At 33.9% G+C, this 18521-nt stretch overlaps 2 protein-coding genes, 1 long non-coding RNA gene and 1 pseudogene across 3 annotated transcripts; all 4 read right to left on the reverse strand.

Annotated features, from left to right (window-relative positions):
• LOC104698928 (putative F-box protein At3g47150) lies at positions 7670–8881 on the reverse strand. The gene is made up of 2 exons (XM_010414302.1): positions 8223–8881; positions 7670–8135 (listed from the first exon to the last, which is right to left on the reverse strand). The coding sequence occupies exons 1-2, from the start codon at positions 8879–8881 to the stop codon at positions 7670–7672; spliced, it is 1125 nt and encodes a 374-aa protein (XP_010412604.1).
• On the reverse strand, positions 10117–11162 carry LOC104698929 (annotated as a pseudogene).
• Positions 11381–13721, reverse strand: LOC104790913 (tubulin beta-2 chain). The gene is made up of 3 exons (XM_010516710.1): positions 13193–13721; positions 12812–13081; positions 11381–12322 (listed from the first exon to the last, which is right to left on the reverse strand). Exons 1-3 carry the CDS (start codon positions 13584–13586, stop codon positions 11634–11636), a joined length of 1353 nt encoding a protein of 450 aa, XP_010515012.1. The 5' UTR covers positions 13587–13721; the 3' UTR covers positions 11381–11633.
• On the reverse strand, positions 16311–17907 carry LOC104790914. Its single transcript, XR_768843.2, has 3 exons — positions 17553–17907; positions 16635–17445; positions 16311–16532 (listed from the first exon to the last, which is right to left on the reverse strand). It is a non-coding gene; the product is annotated as an uncharacterized LOC104790914 (long non-coding RNA).

The raw sequence follows: 18521 nt of genomic DNA on the forward strand, positions 1-18521 counted from the left end.
GAAAAAAAAAAAAAAAAAAAAAAAAAAAACATTTTTCAAAAAAATACTGTGTACTCTATTATATGTGACATAATAAATTGACCATATGTAGCTTTTGTCAAGTCATCTATTTGATTCGTACAGTCGGTCGGTCGGTCGGATTGATTTCAATCGGTGTAGATCTAAAACCTTACATATGTTTCTTTGTTTTGTAATCTGATTTCATGAAGTTTAAACCTTTTTTTTTTCTTTGTTTTGTAATCTAATTTTATGAAATTCAAAAGGAAAAGTATAGCATGAAGAATAAAGAGCCGTCCAAAACAAAAGAACAAGTGATGCAATTATAAGAATAGTCCATGCACTATCCAATTACATGTAGAACTCTTTTATAGAACTGATATCGCAAAAAGTTTTATAATTAGGCCGTCTCTGTAGGCCTTCTCGCTATTAAGAAATTACGAAAAATAACCAGATTGAAAAGAAAAAAACTAGGCACCTTCGTTGACAAAACAATTAATAATTAGACAATATCTTCAGCTTAGCAATGCCAATAATTTAGTAACGGTCAAACAATAAACAAGTAATATTTAGTAGCCAGTATACGTACCACGAGAACGGGCAAGGTTCACGCCTTTTTTCTTAGGAAAGTAAATGATTCGATATTTCGATTCCGAGGGACTAATAGATTTCTTTTAGAAGCAAAAATGGTTGAAAACTATTCTCCAAATATTCTATATTTCTATCTTAAAGATTCGAGACTAACATTTGATCAACCGGTTCTGTTACCGGTAGAGTTGGTTTAGTTTTGTTCTGATTAATTTAATCCGATTTAATTAGCTGACCTTTCAACAAGGAGACAAATAGAAGAAGAATTAAAAAAGGCAAAAAGGCATGGATAATGCATGGATTGTTCATATAATTGCTTCACAAAAAGAAAAAAAGGCATGTGTTGTTGACCAAAAAAAAAAAAAGTCATCTATACTATTAATTAATTGGAGAGTATAAGGAGGAAAAAAAAAACAAAAAACAAAATTCCATGAATTGTTCCTTACAAAAAAAATATTAGAGAACAATTAAAAAAACAGTGGAGTAAAGACGCGCGGATCTTTTAGGGACCCGGGGAAACTGCGCTCGGATCCAGAATAAGAATTTGGATCTGGAATAATAACGTGGACACGAATTTACCTGGAAAATGAATACACATCATTTTGGGAATTAGAATAGACATATCTTCCTATAATTCGTACATACCATTAATGCAATTTTCAAACTTCAAATTATAGGAATATATTTGGGAATATTGTAATCTTATATTTCCCATATTTTGGCAACTACTTTTGATATATAACTACAAAATATAGAATGAGATAATCCCATCAATTTAAACAAATTACGGAATAAGGTGATTCTAAATCTTATATATACATTAAATAGAAAATTAAATTGAGATATTCGAATTGATGGGAGCATATTCCTAAAACAGAAACTAAATATGTTATACTTATATGTTTGTACCGAGGTTCGCATAATACTTACAAGCAAGCTGACAACCAGAGTAAGACAAACTCAAAGTGAAGAGCGAATTACAAAAGGATAATAAGCTTACGTTTCGAGAAAGAATATTGCTCTCTAGGTAATGTTGGAGGTTCGGATCCCCTTTCCAATAAATGTCTCAAGCTATTTATAAACGAATGTAGAGTGAGGGTTCTCTAGGTCTCCATCGCAAATTTCCGAGATTGCCTTCTGAGATCGGTCCTTTTAGCTTACTAGGCCAACTTGCTTGCTGACGGACCGAAATACAAATTTGTTATGCTTAACAAATCTCTTTGGGTCGAGTTGGCATATGGGGGCGTAGTCCATATCCAACATTATATCTCAAAGATTATGTATAGATTTATTCTTATGTAACTTTTTTTTTTTTTGAACTAATCTTATGCAACCTAAAATCAAAATGCAAAAGTCGACTGTTTTTTTATTATAAATATATACATCATCCGATTTGTACCATTATTCTGATTTGTGAAAATATTTTTGGGGGAAAAAGGTGACTAAAGATTTTTTTTTTTAATGAGGATAAAAGTTGTTAAGTTCAAAATATAAAGTTTTAAAATCAATGCTAAATATCAGTTTCTCTCGACATATCCCATGATTAATCTCTGCTTCACTGAAGTTTCAGTTAGATATTAATTTATTTTTAAAGATTGTAATCTTATTAATTTGATTTGAAATCTTTTTAATTTGAATTTCATCCAAAATTTAATTCATAAGTTATAATTAGTTATCTTTAGATAAGATCACAATTTTAACAAATAGTACTCAATTGGTATCTTATGTAGTGAATTCTAACAAAAAAAGTATCTATTGTATATATGTAATTACAGATATTAAAATATTAAATAAAATGTTCCTAACAAATTCTACATAATAATAGTGCAGTTTTTTAAGCAATATTTAAACTAATTTCCTTATCGAAGAATCACATGTCTATTACGGGTTTGAAGACAAGTCCAGATGGATGTGGGGTGTGAATCGGCTACACAAAAAAAATTGAAAACAAAAAAACAGACATAACAATATATACTTGAGAAAATGTGTGTGTTTGCGCTAAATGTACGGTGCATCAAAACCAAATGACAAGTTTAACTATATTTTGTTTTATACAAACCGGTCAAAAATCTTGGTTATTTTTGGGTAAATTCGGATAATTTCGGTTATTTATGGGTAGTTTGGGTAATTTGGGTAATTTGGGTAATTCGGATCAGTAAATTTTGGGTAATTTCGGATAATGCCAGTAATTCGGTTAAATTCGTGTAACCGATCGGTTAGGGTGAACCGAACCGACCGAACCGATAACCGACTACATATTATAACTCCTTTCGATCGGTTTTCTTTTCTTAACCGAAACCGAACCGAAAAACGAAAATTTCGGTTCGCTTTGGAATTCTTGGTTCGGGTAATATTCCCAGGCCAACACAAAATACATAACATTGACAAATATAACATCTTATAGATTAAAAAAACAATATACTCACTGCAAATCATATTATTCATATTTCTGTATATCATATTATTCATATTAAATAAATAATATTAGTATATTTTATTCTTTAAAAAAATTTATTGTAAAACAAATTATGGTTTAACTATGTGGTTAACCAAGAATTTTGATATCGATAAATTAACAGTTACAATTAATATAAATTTAACAATATATTTACGCTTAACGGTCCGGTTACAATTTGGATACAGCCCAAAATACGGTTACAGTTTAGTTTTGATCATATGCCTAGGAAAAGATTACTTTCTCTCATTGTCATTTTAAAATATACAATCTCAAACAAGTAAACTATTATTAAAATCACGGTTATAAGATGGAAAAACATGATATATATATGATGGGATGGGTTTCTGACCGGAAATAGACATACCACTTTTTTCTTACTATATTTTTAATGTCTTTGTCTTTGATGATAACAAAACTAATCCGATCATTTTTGTGTCTAAATCGATTAAAATAAAATTAAATACTAAAATGGTATGAGTTTTGATTATGAATTTTAATAACATTCCTAAAAATATGTTTACAAAGATCATTCGTATATACCTAATATATTGCAAACCTGATTACAATCGTAGTTTTGAAATCAACCTCGCACGTACGTGCGGGTTTGAACCTAGTGTGTTATAACTTAAGAGAACCATTATATTGAATTAATTAAGTAGCAAAAAATTGTCTATTTAATTTGCAGTCATTAAGAAGAACATAATTAATTTGAAACTTCGTTCACATCTATTTCTTCAACACTAGTTGTAAATAACAGAAGAAGAAACCATCTTGCTATGAATCTCATGACTTGATATATACGCCACTTTTGGAACTTCCTTCAATATTAATTCTGTTATTTTCAGGACACTACACGAAAACATGTCATTTGTGAGCAACAAAATCGTCTCAAATCAGTCGTTAAGTAGGTATGTGCGACTATTTAAGGACTGTTCTAAACCGTCGCAAATATTTGGTTGCAAAACAGTCGCTTCTTTGCAACGCATTGAAGACAAGGGTTATGATCGTTAATTAGCGACTACGGACAGACAAAAGTACCGTCGTAATTAACGACTCTACAATGACTCATATACACAGTCGTGAAATACGACTTGGTTCAGACGGTATGGTAGTCACAAATTAGCTACGTTTCGAAGACTGATTTAATAGTACAGTGTTGAGGCTGAATTTTAAAAATCTTAAATTTTAAATTTTGGTCTTAAAGTAGTCGCTGTTTTAGTCACATGATAGTCGCAAAGAAGTCATAATGTTTTGTGACTGAAGACTAAGTATTTTTTAGTCTCAAAATCGTGACGTATATACAACGAATTTGGTACTTGGTTTGTGCTTTTTTAAATTGTAAATGGTCGCAAATTAGTGAAACTATAGCTAGTAATTTTGGAAAGTATACAATTAAATTTGAAAAAAAAAAACCTGAATTTAAATTAAAATCCCGAATGTGAATGATATTAACCAAAAACATACAAATCATTCAATGATCATATCCAGAAAATAGTTTTAGGCTAAGGGAGATAGAAATACTACTACACAATCCAAAAAATAGTTATAGAGGCTTAAGAGAGATAGAATTAGTTAGTTAAGCATGAGAGGATGATACTGACAAGGGTGAAGTGTTTGGTGAAGTCGCTGGTGAAGTGATTGGTGAAGTAGATGGTGAACTAGCTCCTGAAGTGGTTGGTGCGGGTGGGTTGACATTGGCCGCTGTGGCTGGAGTGATGTTGGCTGCTGGTGCTGCATAGGTGAATGGTGCATGGGCTGGTGGTTGAGTAGACAAGAATTCTGCAACCCCGGGATCACTGGTCTTCAAGTAGGATACGAGCATCTCCAAGGTTGCAATGCGGTTTTGAGCGTTACGTTGCTCCTCATCACGTCTAGCATCTTCTCTGACACGTCGAGCATTTTCTTCATCTTGATCAGCGAGCTTACGACGAGCAACCTGGAGTTGTTCTTGAATCTCTAACAGTGAAGTTGGACCAAGAGCTTGGATAAGTAGCCTTTCTTTTCCCTTTGGTGATTATCTCCTGGAGACTTCCAAGTCCAAAGGGGTTCCCTTGGCATCTGTTACAGTACACTAAGACAGAAGAAGAGATGATCATTCACAAAACAAACTTAATAAACAGAAAAAGAGAAAAGCATTAACAAGACAAACATAATGAAAGATTCATGATTATAAGTTGTTATGTACAAATCACTTATAGAAATATCACACAAAACCAGATAATCAACATCGAGGATTCTCAAGCATCAGTCAAAAGTATATCCATATCAAGGATTCTTAAGCATCAGTCAAAAGTATATCAATCAAAATCAGATACTTAGCTTAGCAAAATAAGACAATTATCATAGGCAAAACAAAGACAATTGTACAGGAAATTACCTTTAAGAAAATGTCATCTTTTTCTTGAATGGGGAGGAGGGTTGCATAAGTAGATTCTGGCGAGGAGAGGTCTGTATCATCAAACTCTATTCCCGACATTACCTCTTCTATGTTCTTCTCATATGTCTCAACAACTTGTTTGGCCTTCTGATCAACAAAACTTCCATCTGCCTTTGTATGTGTTGCGACAAGACCTCTCCAAGCTAGACAGGACGTCCCAATTTTTCTTCCTACAATGGATAAAAAGAATGTTCATTGTGGAAAATGAAATATTTAATTGAAATATTATAGTTAGTTTAAAGCATTTACCATCTCTTGTTGAATTTGCAAGTAAGATTTCTGGCCGGATAGATGTTTGTGGAGTCCAAGACCGCCAGAATCAGAAGTACGGGCTTAGGATGCATTAGAGCTCTTCTCCTTAGCTTCGGGTGTTTCCCAATGCTCCCACATTTGTTTCCAAAGGGTAGGATTGATCCAAATTGGTGGCTCAGCATGCGTCTTTGCTTGGCTTACAATTCCTTTCATTCTTTTTTCTCGCTATCTTCAAAAATCCTTTTCTCACAAGCTCAGTAATCGCAACATCCCAGATGCTGACAACCAGGAAGTGCAAGGAAATCATCAAGTTGCTGTTGGAAGTCTTGATTCTCCTGATTCTGAGCCGGTGGTGGATGCTCTTGATCCTCCTGATTCTGAGGAGCCGGCGGCGGTTGATACACCGGATTCTGAAGCGGCGGCGGATAAGTCGGATTATGAAGCGGTGGTTGATAGCCAAGATTGTGAAGCGGCTGTTGGTATCCCAGATTCTGAGGATGCGGCTGTTGATACACTGGACCATGTGGATGCGGTGGTGGTGGCTGCTGCATCTGGGAGTGGAGCTGTTGTTGAAAGCCTCGGTGTTGTGGCTGAGGAGAAGGATGTCGAGAATACTGGGGTATTATTGTTGCCGGATTATACTGAGATGGAAGCGAGTGTTGAGAGTGTGATGAAGTCTCGTTGTTGGAGGAAGGGTTAGAGGACTGAGATGACGAAGCAATATCTCTGCGTGGTCTCAAACCGTCACCGGATCTAGCACCACGACCACCACCGGATTTCATCGGAGAAGAATTCAGCAATTAACAGAAAAAGGGTTTTTGGAATGGGAAATCGAAAGAAGATAGAGGGTTTGGGGATAATTAAGAGGGTTTGGGAAATAGTTAAAGAGGCTTTCGGGTTTAATTAGATGGGGGGAATTTTTAATGGGGGACATTATTATTTCCCAAAATTTTTTGGTCCCTCGAGAATGAGTAGTAACAAAGTAGTAGTACTTAAAGACTATTTTGTGACTGAGCGAATCATTTTAAAAAAAACTAAACATAATGGCAAAACAGTCGCAAATAATACACACTTAGTCACACTATAGTCTCAAACTGTGACGTCTTTGTGACTCTTATATATGAGTATAATTTCTTTTAGAATTTCATTACCAAAATCATATTGGATATGACTCTTTGATCATGTAAACTCTAATTTAAGAGTTAAATTTTGATAGAAGAACAAACAATATAATTTCTAACTATTTTTGTAAAGATATACAACCTTTACTACTCTTCCTTTATAAAACACATGTAACCTTAATACATGTTTTGGAGGATATGAACATAATTGTAAAAATTGGTGTATTATTGATTTTGTTTTGAAAATTTAGTAAATATTCTATGTCAGATATAAGTTCAAATGTATAAGTTTACATGTTTTGTATTCATATTTGAAAATTTCTTAAATTAATTTAAAAGAGTCGCTAAACATAAACAATTCGTCTGTGATTTTAAGACAGCTTTGCGACTCGTCTTGCCAACTAAATCTTTAGTCTTTTAATTCGTCATAAATTGCGATTATTGTGCGACTAACTATTTATTGTCGATAATAAATAACAACGATTTATTATTGTTCCCAAACAGTCGCATGATAACAACGGTTTTGCGACTGAAGTTTGGTATCGTAAATTGGCGACTCGTTTACGTCCAAAATATTCGGCGTTGTTAGTCTGTCCCAAATATGTTGCAAAACGGTCACAAACTTTTGCAACTAAAAAATTCAGTCACAAAAAGTAGTCCCAATTTGCATGTTTTCGTATAGTGGGAGAACGGAAAAGATCTAGTGGACCATGGAATCTTTGAATCATGGGGCTTCCCAAAAACATAGTTTAATAATAATAATTTAAAAAGCAAATAAATAAGCATATATTGTTTAAAGAAAAGTCGTAAATTGAATCAGGCTTTTAATAACATGAAGCTCTCAAAATGATCCGAAACACTCACATTATATTCAGTGGCCTTCTTAAGCTCGGGACCATACAATTCTTGATTCAGTCCTTCAATCATAAAATTTCTCGTGCTATTCGTCTTCAAATTGTAGAAGACTAGACAAAACGGCTCAGAGAATTGTTTTGGAATTAGACAAATATCACCGGTATGAAAAGTACCAACAATGTCGAAGTCAAGGCCAGCAACAGATTCGGGCATATGAAAAGTGTTCATGGACCATTCCTCTTTCTCAACATCTTCCAAAATCCACATTCGAAACCTACCCTCACGAGGATGCTCGACAACACTAACTTTTCCATTGTAGTTGATCAGAGTTTTATATGTATGCCACGTAAGCTCATAAACCACAGGTATGTAGATGCTCTTGAACGTTTCATTCCTAACATCGAAACTAACAATTACAGAAATATCATTTAGGTCCGTCCTGATAGCCCCGTAGTAGATTGTTCCGTTCATATACAATGCCCATGTTTTAGCAACATGAGGACATGAAATACATGGAGCCGCTCTCCAATTAACTGTTTCTCCTCCCAATACCACAACCTTGTGCTTTAATCTCAAACGCGATCTATCTACCGCGAGCACTTTGTATTGATCTCCAACAGGATCGTACCCTAAAAAATAGATGGAAGGCGGTTCACCATCACGAGGAATATTTTCGAATATGATTCGGGGGAAAACATGGACCTTCCAAGTGGCCGGGTTACATATCGCCACCCTCTGTGTAGTTCCAACGCATATCAAGCCACGAGCCGCATTGTACACCTTTCTCCCATGGAGTTTGAGTATGCTCAAATCTTTGTATGGTACACAACATGAAGAAGATGAAGAGGAAGATGCGGTTGGGTAAGGTAACGAGAATAACAGGAGCTCTTTTCCGTAAACCTTGGCGAAAGTGATGAGGAGACGAGGAGCTGAGGAAGCAGCAAAGTTTAATTGCCGGTTTCTGAAATCTTGGCTGGTGATGATAGAGGACCAAAGCTTGGAGACGCATTGAAATCTCAATAAAGACTTGACAGGCAACCTTAAGAGTGTTTCAACCTGGAGATCGAGAGGGATGTAGTGCGGTGTCGGATTCGGACTGGAGATTGACTTTGTTCTCGAGGAGACTTGCTTAAACCTCCTTCTGTTGGGTTTCTTAGCCAAAATTTTCTTCATTGTCTTCTTTAAGAAGAAGGTCTAAAGATTAGATTCAAGTTCGATGGCTTTGTAGATATAAAAACCCTACAAAATAATACAAGAAAAAAAAAATTTAACAAACCCTAAACCAAATTGGAATTTGCGTGTATATCTTACTATGTAAGATTTGTACGTGTTAAAAAATATATACATTAAACTAAAATTCAGAAAATAGAAGGATTACAAAATATACTTAAAAAGGTATATAAGAAAATATAATTTTTAATAAGAAAACAATTTAAAGCACTAACTAGATTAGGACCCGTGAGCATGGGTTGAAATTTCTTTTATTTCTATTGTAGTTTTTATATAAAATAAAATTTATGTGATTATTTTTAGAAGTTGTTGTGAATAAAAGTTAAGAACCGGGTCGAAATTTAGGACCCGGGTTAAAAGTTTTGATTGTTTTTAAAAGTTGTTGTGAATAATGTTAAATTTTGAGATTTTGTTGTCTATATATGGTTACTTAAATATTCAGTAGAGATTTTATTTTATTTTTTTGGAATATTTTCTAAGATTATCTCAAATTGAGATTTAACTAATGATTACAACCCATATAACCTATAACCTATTAAATATTCAAATAATTAATCTTATAACCCATATTATATAGTCTACACAAAAAGGTTGTGTATTTCCGTTTTATTATATAGGAGATTTTTACTACAATGAATTTACAAATCCAAATTAAATATTTACAATTACTATTTCCATAAACATATGTTAAAAATAAAATTATACAGAAAATATAAAAAGAAAAGTGATTTAAATATATAATTTTATCATACAAAGTTAAATGTTGTAAAATTAGTAATTAACAGTATCGCAACATTGATGCTTGTTGAGTTGTTTTCAAAGATTCATGATTTTGCTTATTTCTCTTTCTATGTTATAGATTTTTTTTTTGTCTTTGTCGACCTTTCTTTTTCAATTTTGTTGCATCTTTTGAAACTAGATTGCAATTTTTGGTCAGTATTTCTCTGCTTATTCGAGTAGAATCCCTTTATACTCCACTTGTGTTCACTTCTTGGATGGACTTCCTTCTTCCTTAGCACTAGAGCACATCCAAGCTATGCTCGAATCTCTACAGTAACCGGCTTTGCGCCACCTTTGATAATCTTGAACGGAAACAGTCATCAGGTTTCTAAAGACATGAAGCTCTCATAATGATCCCAAACAGTCACAACAATATTACGGAGTGGCTTTGTCTTGAACTAGGAAATAGGCAGTCCTTCAATTGTGACACTTCTCATGCTACTCGTCTCCAAATTGTAAAAGAAAAGACGAAACGGATCAGACAATTCTTTTGGAACTAAACAAATCTCGTTGTTGTAAAAGATATCCTTGACGTTGAAGTCAATACCAACAGCAGACTGGGGCAAATGAAAAGTGTTCATAGACCAATCCTCTTTCTCAGCATCTTCCACAACCCACATTCGAAAACTACCCTTGCGAGGTTTCTCAACCACGCCAATTTTACCTCTGTAGTTGATCAGAATTTTATCCGTGGCAGAGCGACAAGTCCACAACTTCTCATAAGCCACGGGTACTTTGATGATCTTGAGCGTTTCTAATCTAACATCAAAACTCACAATTATAGAATTAATCCTGGAATCGATGTCCGTCCTACAGGCCCCGTAGTATATGGTTCCGTTCATATACATCCCCATGGTCCGAACAATATGACGACAGGTGGCACATGGAGCATCTCTCCATCCTCCTTCTCCTCCCAATACCACAACCTTCTGCTCCGATCTCTCAAACAAACAGTTAACAGCAAACACTTTGTATTGATCTCCAACAGGATCGTACCCAAAATAATAGTCCATGCAGCGCGTATCTTTAAATTTTATCAGGGGAAAACTATGCACCTCTCCCGTACTGGGGTTACGAATCCCCACCCTTGAACTACTGCTAAAACATATCAATCCCGAACCGCACTATACAACACTCTGCTCCCATCAAATTTGCTTATGTTCAGATCTTTGTAGGGTACACAGTATGAAAAAGAGGAAGACAAAGATGCGTTTGGGCTAGGCGACGAGACTAACAGAAAATTTTCTCTTTTAAAGTCCTCGAAAGCAATAAGAAGACGATGAGCTGAGGAAGAAGCAAGATATAAATGCCGTTTTTGGAAATCTTGGCTGGTGATGATAGAGGACCAAAGCTTGGAGACGCATCGAAATCTCAGTAAAGACTTCACAGGTAATCTTAAGAGTGTATTAATCTGAAGTTCCAGAGGAATGTAAATCGGTGTCATCCGATAGATCAGCGTCGTTGTGCCGTCAGATAAAATATGAAAAAGTTCATAGTCTTTTACAAGATGTAGAAGCTTAAAATATTAAAACCTTTAGTTGGCCTAGCAAACCCTAACCTTAACCTAATTAAAGTTGGTAATTTTCTATTCTATAGTTTATTTCCGGGTATTTTAATCATAATTTTGGTTTTTAAATGTTCAAAATAAAAAAATAAAAAGAATAAAACAAACAAACATGGCTAGACATTGATTAATAGAAGATTCAAACGAAAGAGGAAAATAGGAAGACCGAACCAAAGTTAAGAACAAAAAGTACACAAACAACACACCATAAGACTAAAAGGATACAGAGTTGTCAATACAAGCACTGAAAACCTGCAACTGGTAGTTGAGGTTTTCATTTTTAAAAGAACTAAGAAAAAAAAAAGATAAGCAAATGACTAAATTGGTTTGGTTAAAGGGGGTAGCACTTACTCAGTACTCCTCCTCCTGTTGGTATTCTCCTTCTTCCTCATCCTCGTACTCGCCTTCTTCATCTGCAGTTGCGTCTTGGTATTGCTGGTACTCTGAAACAAGGTCGTTCATGTTGCTCTCAGCTTCTGTGAACTCCATCTCATCCATTCCTTCACCTGTGTACCAATGCAAGAAAGCCTTCCTCCTGAACATAGCTGTGAACTGCTCACTCACACGCCTGAACATCTCTTGAATCGATGTTGAGTTGCCAATGAAAGTGGAAGCCATCTTTAGACCAGTAGGTGGGATGTCACAGACTGTTGATTTGACATTGTTGGGGATCCACTCAACAAAGTAGGAAGAGTTCTTGTTCTGCACGTTCAGCATCTGCTCGTCAACTTCTTTTGTGCTCATCTTGCCACGGAACATGGCAGAGGCTGTGAGGTAGCGTCCGTGTCTTGGGTCAGCAGCACACATCATGTTCTTGGAATCCCACATTTGCTGGGTGAGCTCAGGGACTGTGAGGGAACGGTACTGCTGAGACCCTCTTGAGGTGAGAGGAGCAAAACCCACCATGAAGAAGTGAAGACGAGGGAATGGGATAAGATTCACAGCAAGCTTACGGAGGTCAGAGTTGAGCTGACCAGGGAATCTCAAACAGCATGTGACACCAGACATTGTAGCAGAGATCAAATGGTTCAAGTCACCAACTGCAGACAGAGAATGAAGATGTAAGTAAGTGTCCTTCTAGCCATATAGACACTTCTCAGCACAAGCATATTAAAAAAAGAGCATAACAGAAAACAAGTATATAAGAAAGCAGACAGTACACTTTCACAATCATAAAAGCAGTTTGACAATCAAGCTTTTCTATACAATCACTGCATTTTGCAAATCCCTTATGTTATAAGAAGTACCGGATATATACACATGACACTTAACAAGAGAGTATAACACCAAGAAGATTAGAGAATAGCAGTATAAGGATGACATAGACGCAGTTAACCAGGGAACATTAAACAGAATCAATAACACAAAACACTTGAGGCATATAGGCAAAGAGCAAACCACTGAAAACAGTAACATAACATTTCTGATACAAAACAATGACCAAATCATGTTCACCATCTAGACAATGCATGTCAATTATACAACAGAAGGCATATATCAATGCGACCATGAATCATAGAAGGACTTACAGCTAGGGGTTGTGAGTTTCAAAGTCCTGAAGCAAATATCGTACAAGGCCTCATTGTCAAGAACCATGCACTCATCTGCATTCTCAACAAGCTGATGAACAGACAAAGTAGCGTTGTAAGGCTCAACAACAGTGTCAGAAACCTTAGGCGAAGGGAACACTGAGAAAGTAAGCATCATTCGATCTGGGTACTCTTCACGGATCTTGGAAATCAAAAGTGTTCCCATACCAGATCCAGTTCCTCCTCCCAACGAATGACAAACCTGAAACCCTACAAACAACAAAAATCCCCAAAGTTCAGAGTAGTCCCAATAACACCAAAAACACTTCAACGAAAGCAAAATCAAACCCTAAAATCGAACAGATCTAGCGAAATTTTTACCTTGCAAGCAGTCACAGTTCTCAGCTTCCTTACGAACAACATCGAGTACCGAATCAATTAGCTCAGCTCCTTCAGTGTAATGTCCCTTAGCCCAGTTGTTACCAGCACCAGACTGACCGAAAACGAAGTTATCAGGACGGAAGGTTTGACCATACGGTCCAGATCTGAGACTATCCATGGTACCAGGCTCCAAATCCATAAGCACGGCACGAGGAACGAATCTACCGCAACTAGCTTCGTTGTAGTAAACATTGATGCGCTCAAGTTGTAGATCTGAGTCTCCGGTGTACCTACCGGTTGGATCTATGCCGTGTTCGGCGCAAACCACTTCCCAGAACTTGGCACCGATCTGGTTACCGCATTGACCACCTTGGATGTGAAGGATCTCACGCATTTTCGCAAGAAGGAAGCGAGATTGAATAGAGAGATTGAAAAGGATTCGAGATTTCGAGACGGAGGAAGGAGCGGGATTTAGGGTTTTTTCGGAAAATGTGAAGAAGAGCGAGTGAGTGAGTGAGTGAGAAGAGGAGTGATTTTAACGGGTAATTATATATTTTTTCCTAATTTGATATTGCGCTGATATATATATATATATTTGTTTTTTCGAAATTTAAAATGAGACGTTTTTTCTAATAAATTTAAGATATTACTCGCTGTCTCTCGCTCCGTTTCATATTAAATAATTCTATAGAATCAATTAAATTTTCTATTTCACTATTTGTTTATACACTATTTTTTTTTCATCAAAATAGAATTTTATTTATGAATGCAAAAAGTCAATATACATTTGTTCATACAACCAAATTTGGCTAAAAGGTGTGGAACCTTATTACAAAATGGTATTTTTAGAGACAAATTCAATATTACGAAAACAAGAAGCCAAAGTAGAATATCTTGATAGACCCTATCAATTGATATATCATTAGTTATGCCATTCAGGATTTTTGTTAGATATAAGTAACTAATAAGAAAAAAATTATAGATAAAATTAAAAAATGTTCCAAAATTTACATCGTAAATAAAAAATGACAAGTGATATAAAATAAAATTTTAACTCTAAAACTAAATGAAAAGAAACATACTTTATTTTCTATAGAAATTTTGTATATCTGTATTTTAAAATTAAAAATTTATATGTTGTGTTAGATTATATATTATGATATTATATATAATTATAGTTATTTATATATGTTATGCTATAATTTCAATAATGTATGTTTACAACAAGAATTAGATAAAACATACTTTTGTAATCTGTATTGTTCTTTAAAGCAAAATATTATTTTATGAGTAATAATATATATATATGTTATATTTTGTATAAAATAATGATTATTTTAGTCATATTTTGTTTTAACATACTTGGCATTTTTATTTATTTTTAATATTATAGTGACATATTATGATCTGTGCGACAAAATCAAGTTTTTTTTTTAAGATGTAAAATTAAAATTATTATTTTAAAATAGATAATGTTATTGCAGAAAGAAAAAATATCTTATTTTGTTTAATATCTTCGTTTTTTATAGTTTTTAATTTTATTAAATCTTTCATAGTATTGTGTCGAATAAACTTCAGTTTTATAACTATGCTTGGTACAATATTGTTCTTAAAATTTTTAATATAATTATAATTATGTAATATGTTTTAAACACCAAAATATTTTATAGTAGATTTTTTATAGATTAGGTTGATTATACTATTGCAACTAGGCCTTCTAATTCTATAAGAGTATTTTTGTAATTTTTTATTTTTTATTGTACTCTTTAAAAATATCAAGCTAAACTATTTTTAAATGTTCCAAATTCAAATATTTTATAAGTTTATTTTATTATATAAATAGAAATATTCAAATTACTAAGACATTCTACTCACTCGTTACTTTTGATCCGTGTACAATTTATTTTTCATAGATTGAACAATTTGTATACGTTTTAAAAAGTCAAATCATAGCACATGCAGAAAATAATGTACTTTTATTATATGGATGACATGATGATATATTTGTTTCAAAAAATAGAATCATATAAAGAAGAAAAATGAAGTATAATGATTGATAACAAATTAATATGGTAAATTAGATATCAAATCTTATATGTGCATCTTGATTGGTTATTCATTTTTTTGTAAACTAGTAATGTATTTTTGCTTTTATAAAGTAATTAAATTGCATAAATTAATATTTGATATTATCATAATATTTTTCTTCAAAATGTAATTATTAACACTTTTAAGGTTATATTCAAAATGTATTTTTGTAAAGGTATATGAAGAGAATTTTGGCATAATGATCATCTACTAACTGTGTGTGTACCTTTTTTTTCATGTGTGCTAACTGCTAGCTAACCATGGAGGTTTAGGCATAAATTTCTAACCTAACTATGTACCACCATTGTTCATTTAACAAATAACAGTTTTAACAAATAACGTTAGATATGTAAAAGGGTAGGCATATTCTTAATCCTAAATGGAACTTAGATTAGAGATTTTTTGGTGATTAACCTTGCAATGCTAAAGAACTTTGTTTCCGTCAAAACAATATTATATTGCATTCATAGAAGTACCCATGCATAATTTTTTTTCCAGCCATGTTTAGTGAGATTACATAATCTTATAATAGATGAAAACATTATAACCAAATTTTGTTAAAGAACGAGCCATCTCGTCATAATTTTTTTCGTAAACATTAATCAAATATTAGAAAATTGCATAAACAACTCAAATCTGAAAACAATGTTTAACCTATTTCCAAATAAATCGACAATATAAACAGGCACTAACAATAATAGCGAAATAAATAAAAGATTACTAGATATTCACCCGCGGTACACCGCGGGCATAAATTTATTTAAAAAAATACAAAATATATTTTGTTTGGTAGATTAACTATATATATTAGATAACTACAATATAATTTGGCTTCCTATCTTTGTTAATTTTTTATATAAATAATCTAACACTTTAGTACACATAGTTTATGTGTGCAATGAAAATAAAAGCAAGTTGTTTTTTGTATATGAATTATACTAACTGATTACTTTTATAAACTTTAATTAATGGACTAAAAATATGTGTATATAATATGTTATCTAAAGCATCTCTCACCTTTGGTAAGTATAAAACATATTCATCATTTTTTAAAAAGTGCATACTGTATAAAGTTCATTTATAGAGTTATTAATTTACCAATTCTTAAGCATAACCATAAAAAAAAATTGGGACTAAGAAAATATATTCCTTATTCTCTATTTCTTCTTAATCTCATCGATTTGATATGTCTCTTACTGATTCTTCTATCCCTTCGTCATCACATATGGTCTCACTCCTTATTGGGAAAATGCTACCCATTTAAAACAAAAGACAGAAAAATAATGGTTAGATGTTTGTGTTTCTATATATTACCTGAGATTGAAAACGAAATGATATGTAAACGCAAACTGACCAGCTAAATGAAAGTTGTGAAGACGCAAAGTTGTGTTTCTATATACTATGACCAACTCAATCTCTCAAAATCAAATGGAAAGATGTCGATGCTAAAAGATGGATAAAACTTTTGAGCACCAATTAACAGATTTCCAGGTTTGATTCTGTCTATTTAGAACACATGTTAGCCATAGAAATAGATGATATTTGAAAGCCCTCACTAACGACACAACCTACTGGCACAATTAGGATATGATTATATCTGTTTTTCTACAAAACTAATTCGAGAGGTCAAAAGTAGAAAGAGTGAGTAATTGTTGCAGGTCATCACAGAATAACACAGAAACCCCAATCATTATTTTTATTTTCCTTTTCTTGTATGTCAAAGAGGATATGAACTACTATTTCAAAATGGACAATACAAAACTGAAAAAAAAACTAAACTATAACCTTTCTCCTTTTCTTTTACCTCCAACTCTAATCAGTAAAGTAATGAAGCTGAGAACAAATTCTTCTGAATCTGCCATAAACAAAAGAACTAACAAACTAAACACCGCGGGTGAATACAGAAGCTTCAGTTTCAACATTTTCACAAATACGTATTTATATACATCAAATGTAGAAAATAAATTGATAACAAAAGGATTATTAATTTACGGATTTAAGATGAGTTTACCAGGGGGACACAATAAAGAAATCAAGGCTAGTGTCATGGTTGTTCCTCTATCCAAGCCGTACCAAAAAGCCGATAAGTTTAATCAATATTCTTATAAGACACTGAAGAATTTCGAATGTCGGAACCATATGACCCACAAAGCAGCCGTAGTATCCTACCAGCCACCGGATCAAACAACGGCAATTGAGAAACAAAGCAAACCTATAATCATATCGATCAGAATCAAAGAAAACAAAGCAAAACCTACCAGATCAAATTTACCTTTAGAATGGAGATTAGTTTCATCAGTCGAGAGTTGATCTTAATTTCAATAAAAACGCGATAAAAGAGATTCTTCACTGCCGCCTCCTCTGTCTGATCCGTAGAATTGAGTCGCAACAACTTTTAGGGTTCTAATTATTTGCAAAAGGGTTTCGTTTTTCTCAATTACTCAATTAGTATGGAGCAATCCGAATACATTTATAAAAGATCCAGAAAAAAAAAAACACGGATCCTCATTAAAAACAACCCGTTTGTAATTGTTTCCTTAAATATGACAATGGCATTCCTGTAAATAATTTGAAACTCTAGGATTTTTTCCATAAACTGCTGCAAAAATGTAGATATAGAAGATGGAAGATAGATGATAACCTACTACTATGTTAAAAAGAGTACCAATAGTGCATTGGAGAAATGTTTCTATGAGTTTGCAATTCAAATCTTTGCAATGGACCCACATACTTTTTGTTGGCCAAAGTGCGCACATGCTTTAAGTTCAAGATTTTGATAACTAAGAGTTAAGAGTTGTATCAAATTTGTAATTCTATCAAATTTGTAAATTAGAGTTTAGAGTTGCAAATTTGTAGGCTACTACTTATGACAACCCGTCCTGCGGACTCCACTAGCCTCACTGCTAGCCGCTCCAAACAGACCCCAAGCTGGCCCTGTGGGAAGATTGTTAAAGGGTGAGGACCAGGGTTCGAGGAACGCCTGGCACACCAATAACCTACTGTGGATTTGGATGAGTAGTTCCAATTGCCACGGTGAAGGGTTAGGATCGATGCCCTGCAGGACCAGCTTGGAGCCTATGGGGCAACTAGTGATGGGCTAGTGGGGTCCACGGGACGGGTTGTTACATAAAAATCGCAAATAGAACTACTCATCCAAATCCACAGTAGACTATTGGTGCACCAGGGGTTCCTCGAACCCTGGTCCCCACCCTTTAACAACCTTCCCACATGACAAGTTGTC

The sequence above is a fragment of the Camelina sativa genome, chromosome 6 (genome assembly GCF_000633955.1).
Source record: "Camelina sativa cultivar DH55 chromosome 6, Cs, whole genome shotgun sequence".
In the NCBI taxonomy this organism is placed as follows: domain Eukaryota; kingdom Viridiplantae; phylum Streptophyta; class Magnoliopsida; order Brassicales; family Brassicaceae; genus Camelina; species Camelina sativa.

Bases quoted from the DNA above. Each gene is read 5' to 3' on its own strand.
- LOC104698928 (XM_010414302.1), bottom strand. From the start codon at position 8,881: ATGAAGAAAATTTTGGCTAAGAAACCCAACAGAAGGAGGTTTAAGCAA. The intron at 8,136-8,222 runs ATGTATTTCATG...GACGGACCTAAA, and splicing joins GTTAATTGGAGAGCGGCTCC to TGATATTTCTGTAATTGTTA.
- LOC104790913 (XM_010516710.1), bottom strand. From the start codon at position 13,586: ATGCGTGAGATCCTTCACATCCAAGGTGGTCAATGCGGTAACCAGATC. The intron at 13,082-13,192 runs GTAAAAATTTCG...TGTTGTTTGTAG, and splicing joins GAACTGTGACTGCTTGCAAG to GGTTTCAGGTTTGTCATTCG. The intron at 12,323-12,811 runs GTAAGTCCTTCT...CTCTGTCTGCAG, and splicing joins GAAACTCACAACCCCTAGCT to TTGGTGACTTGAACCATTTG.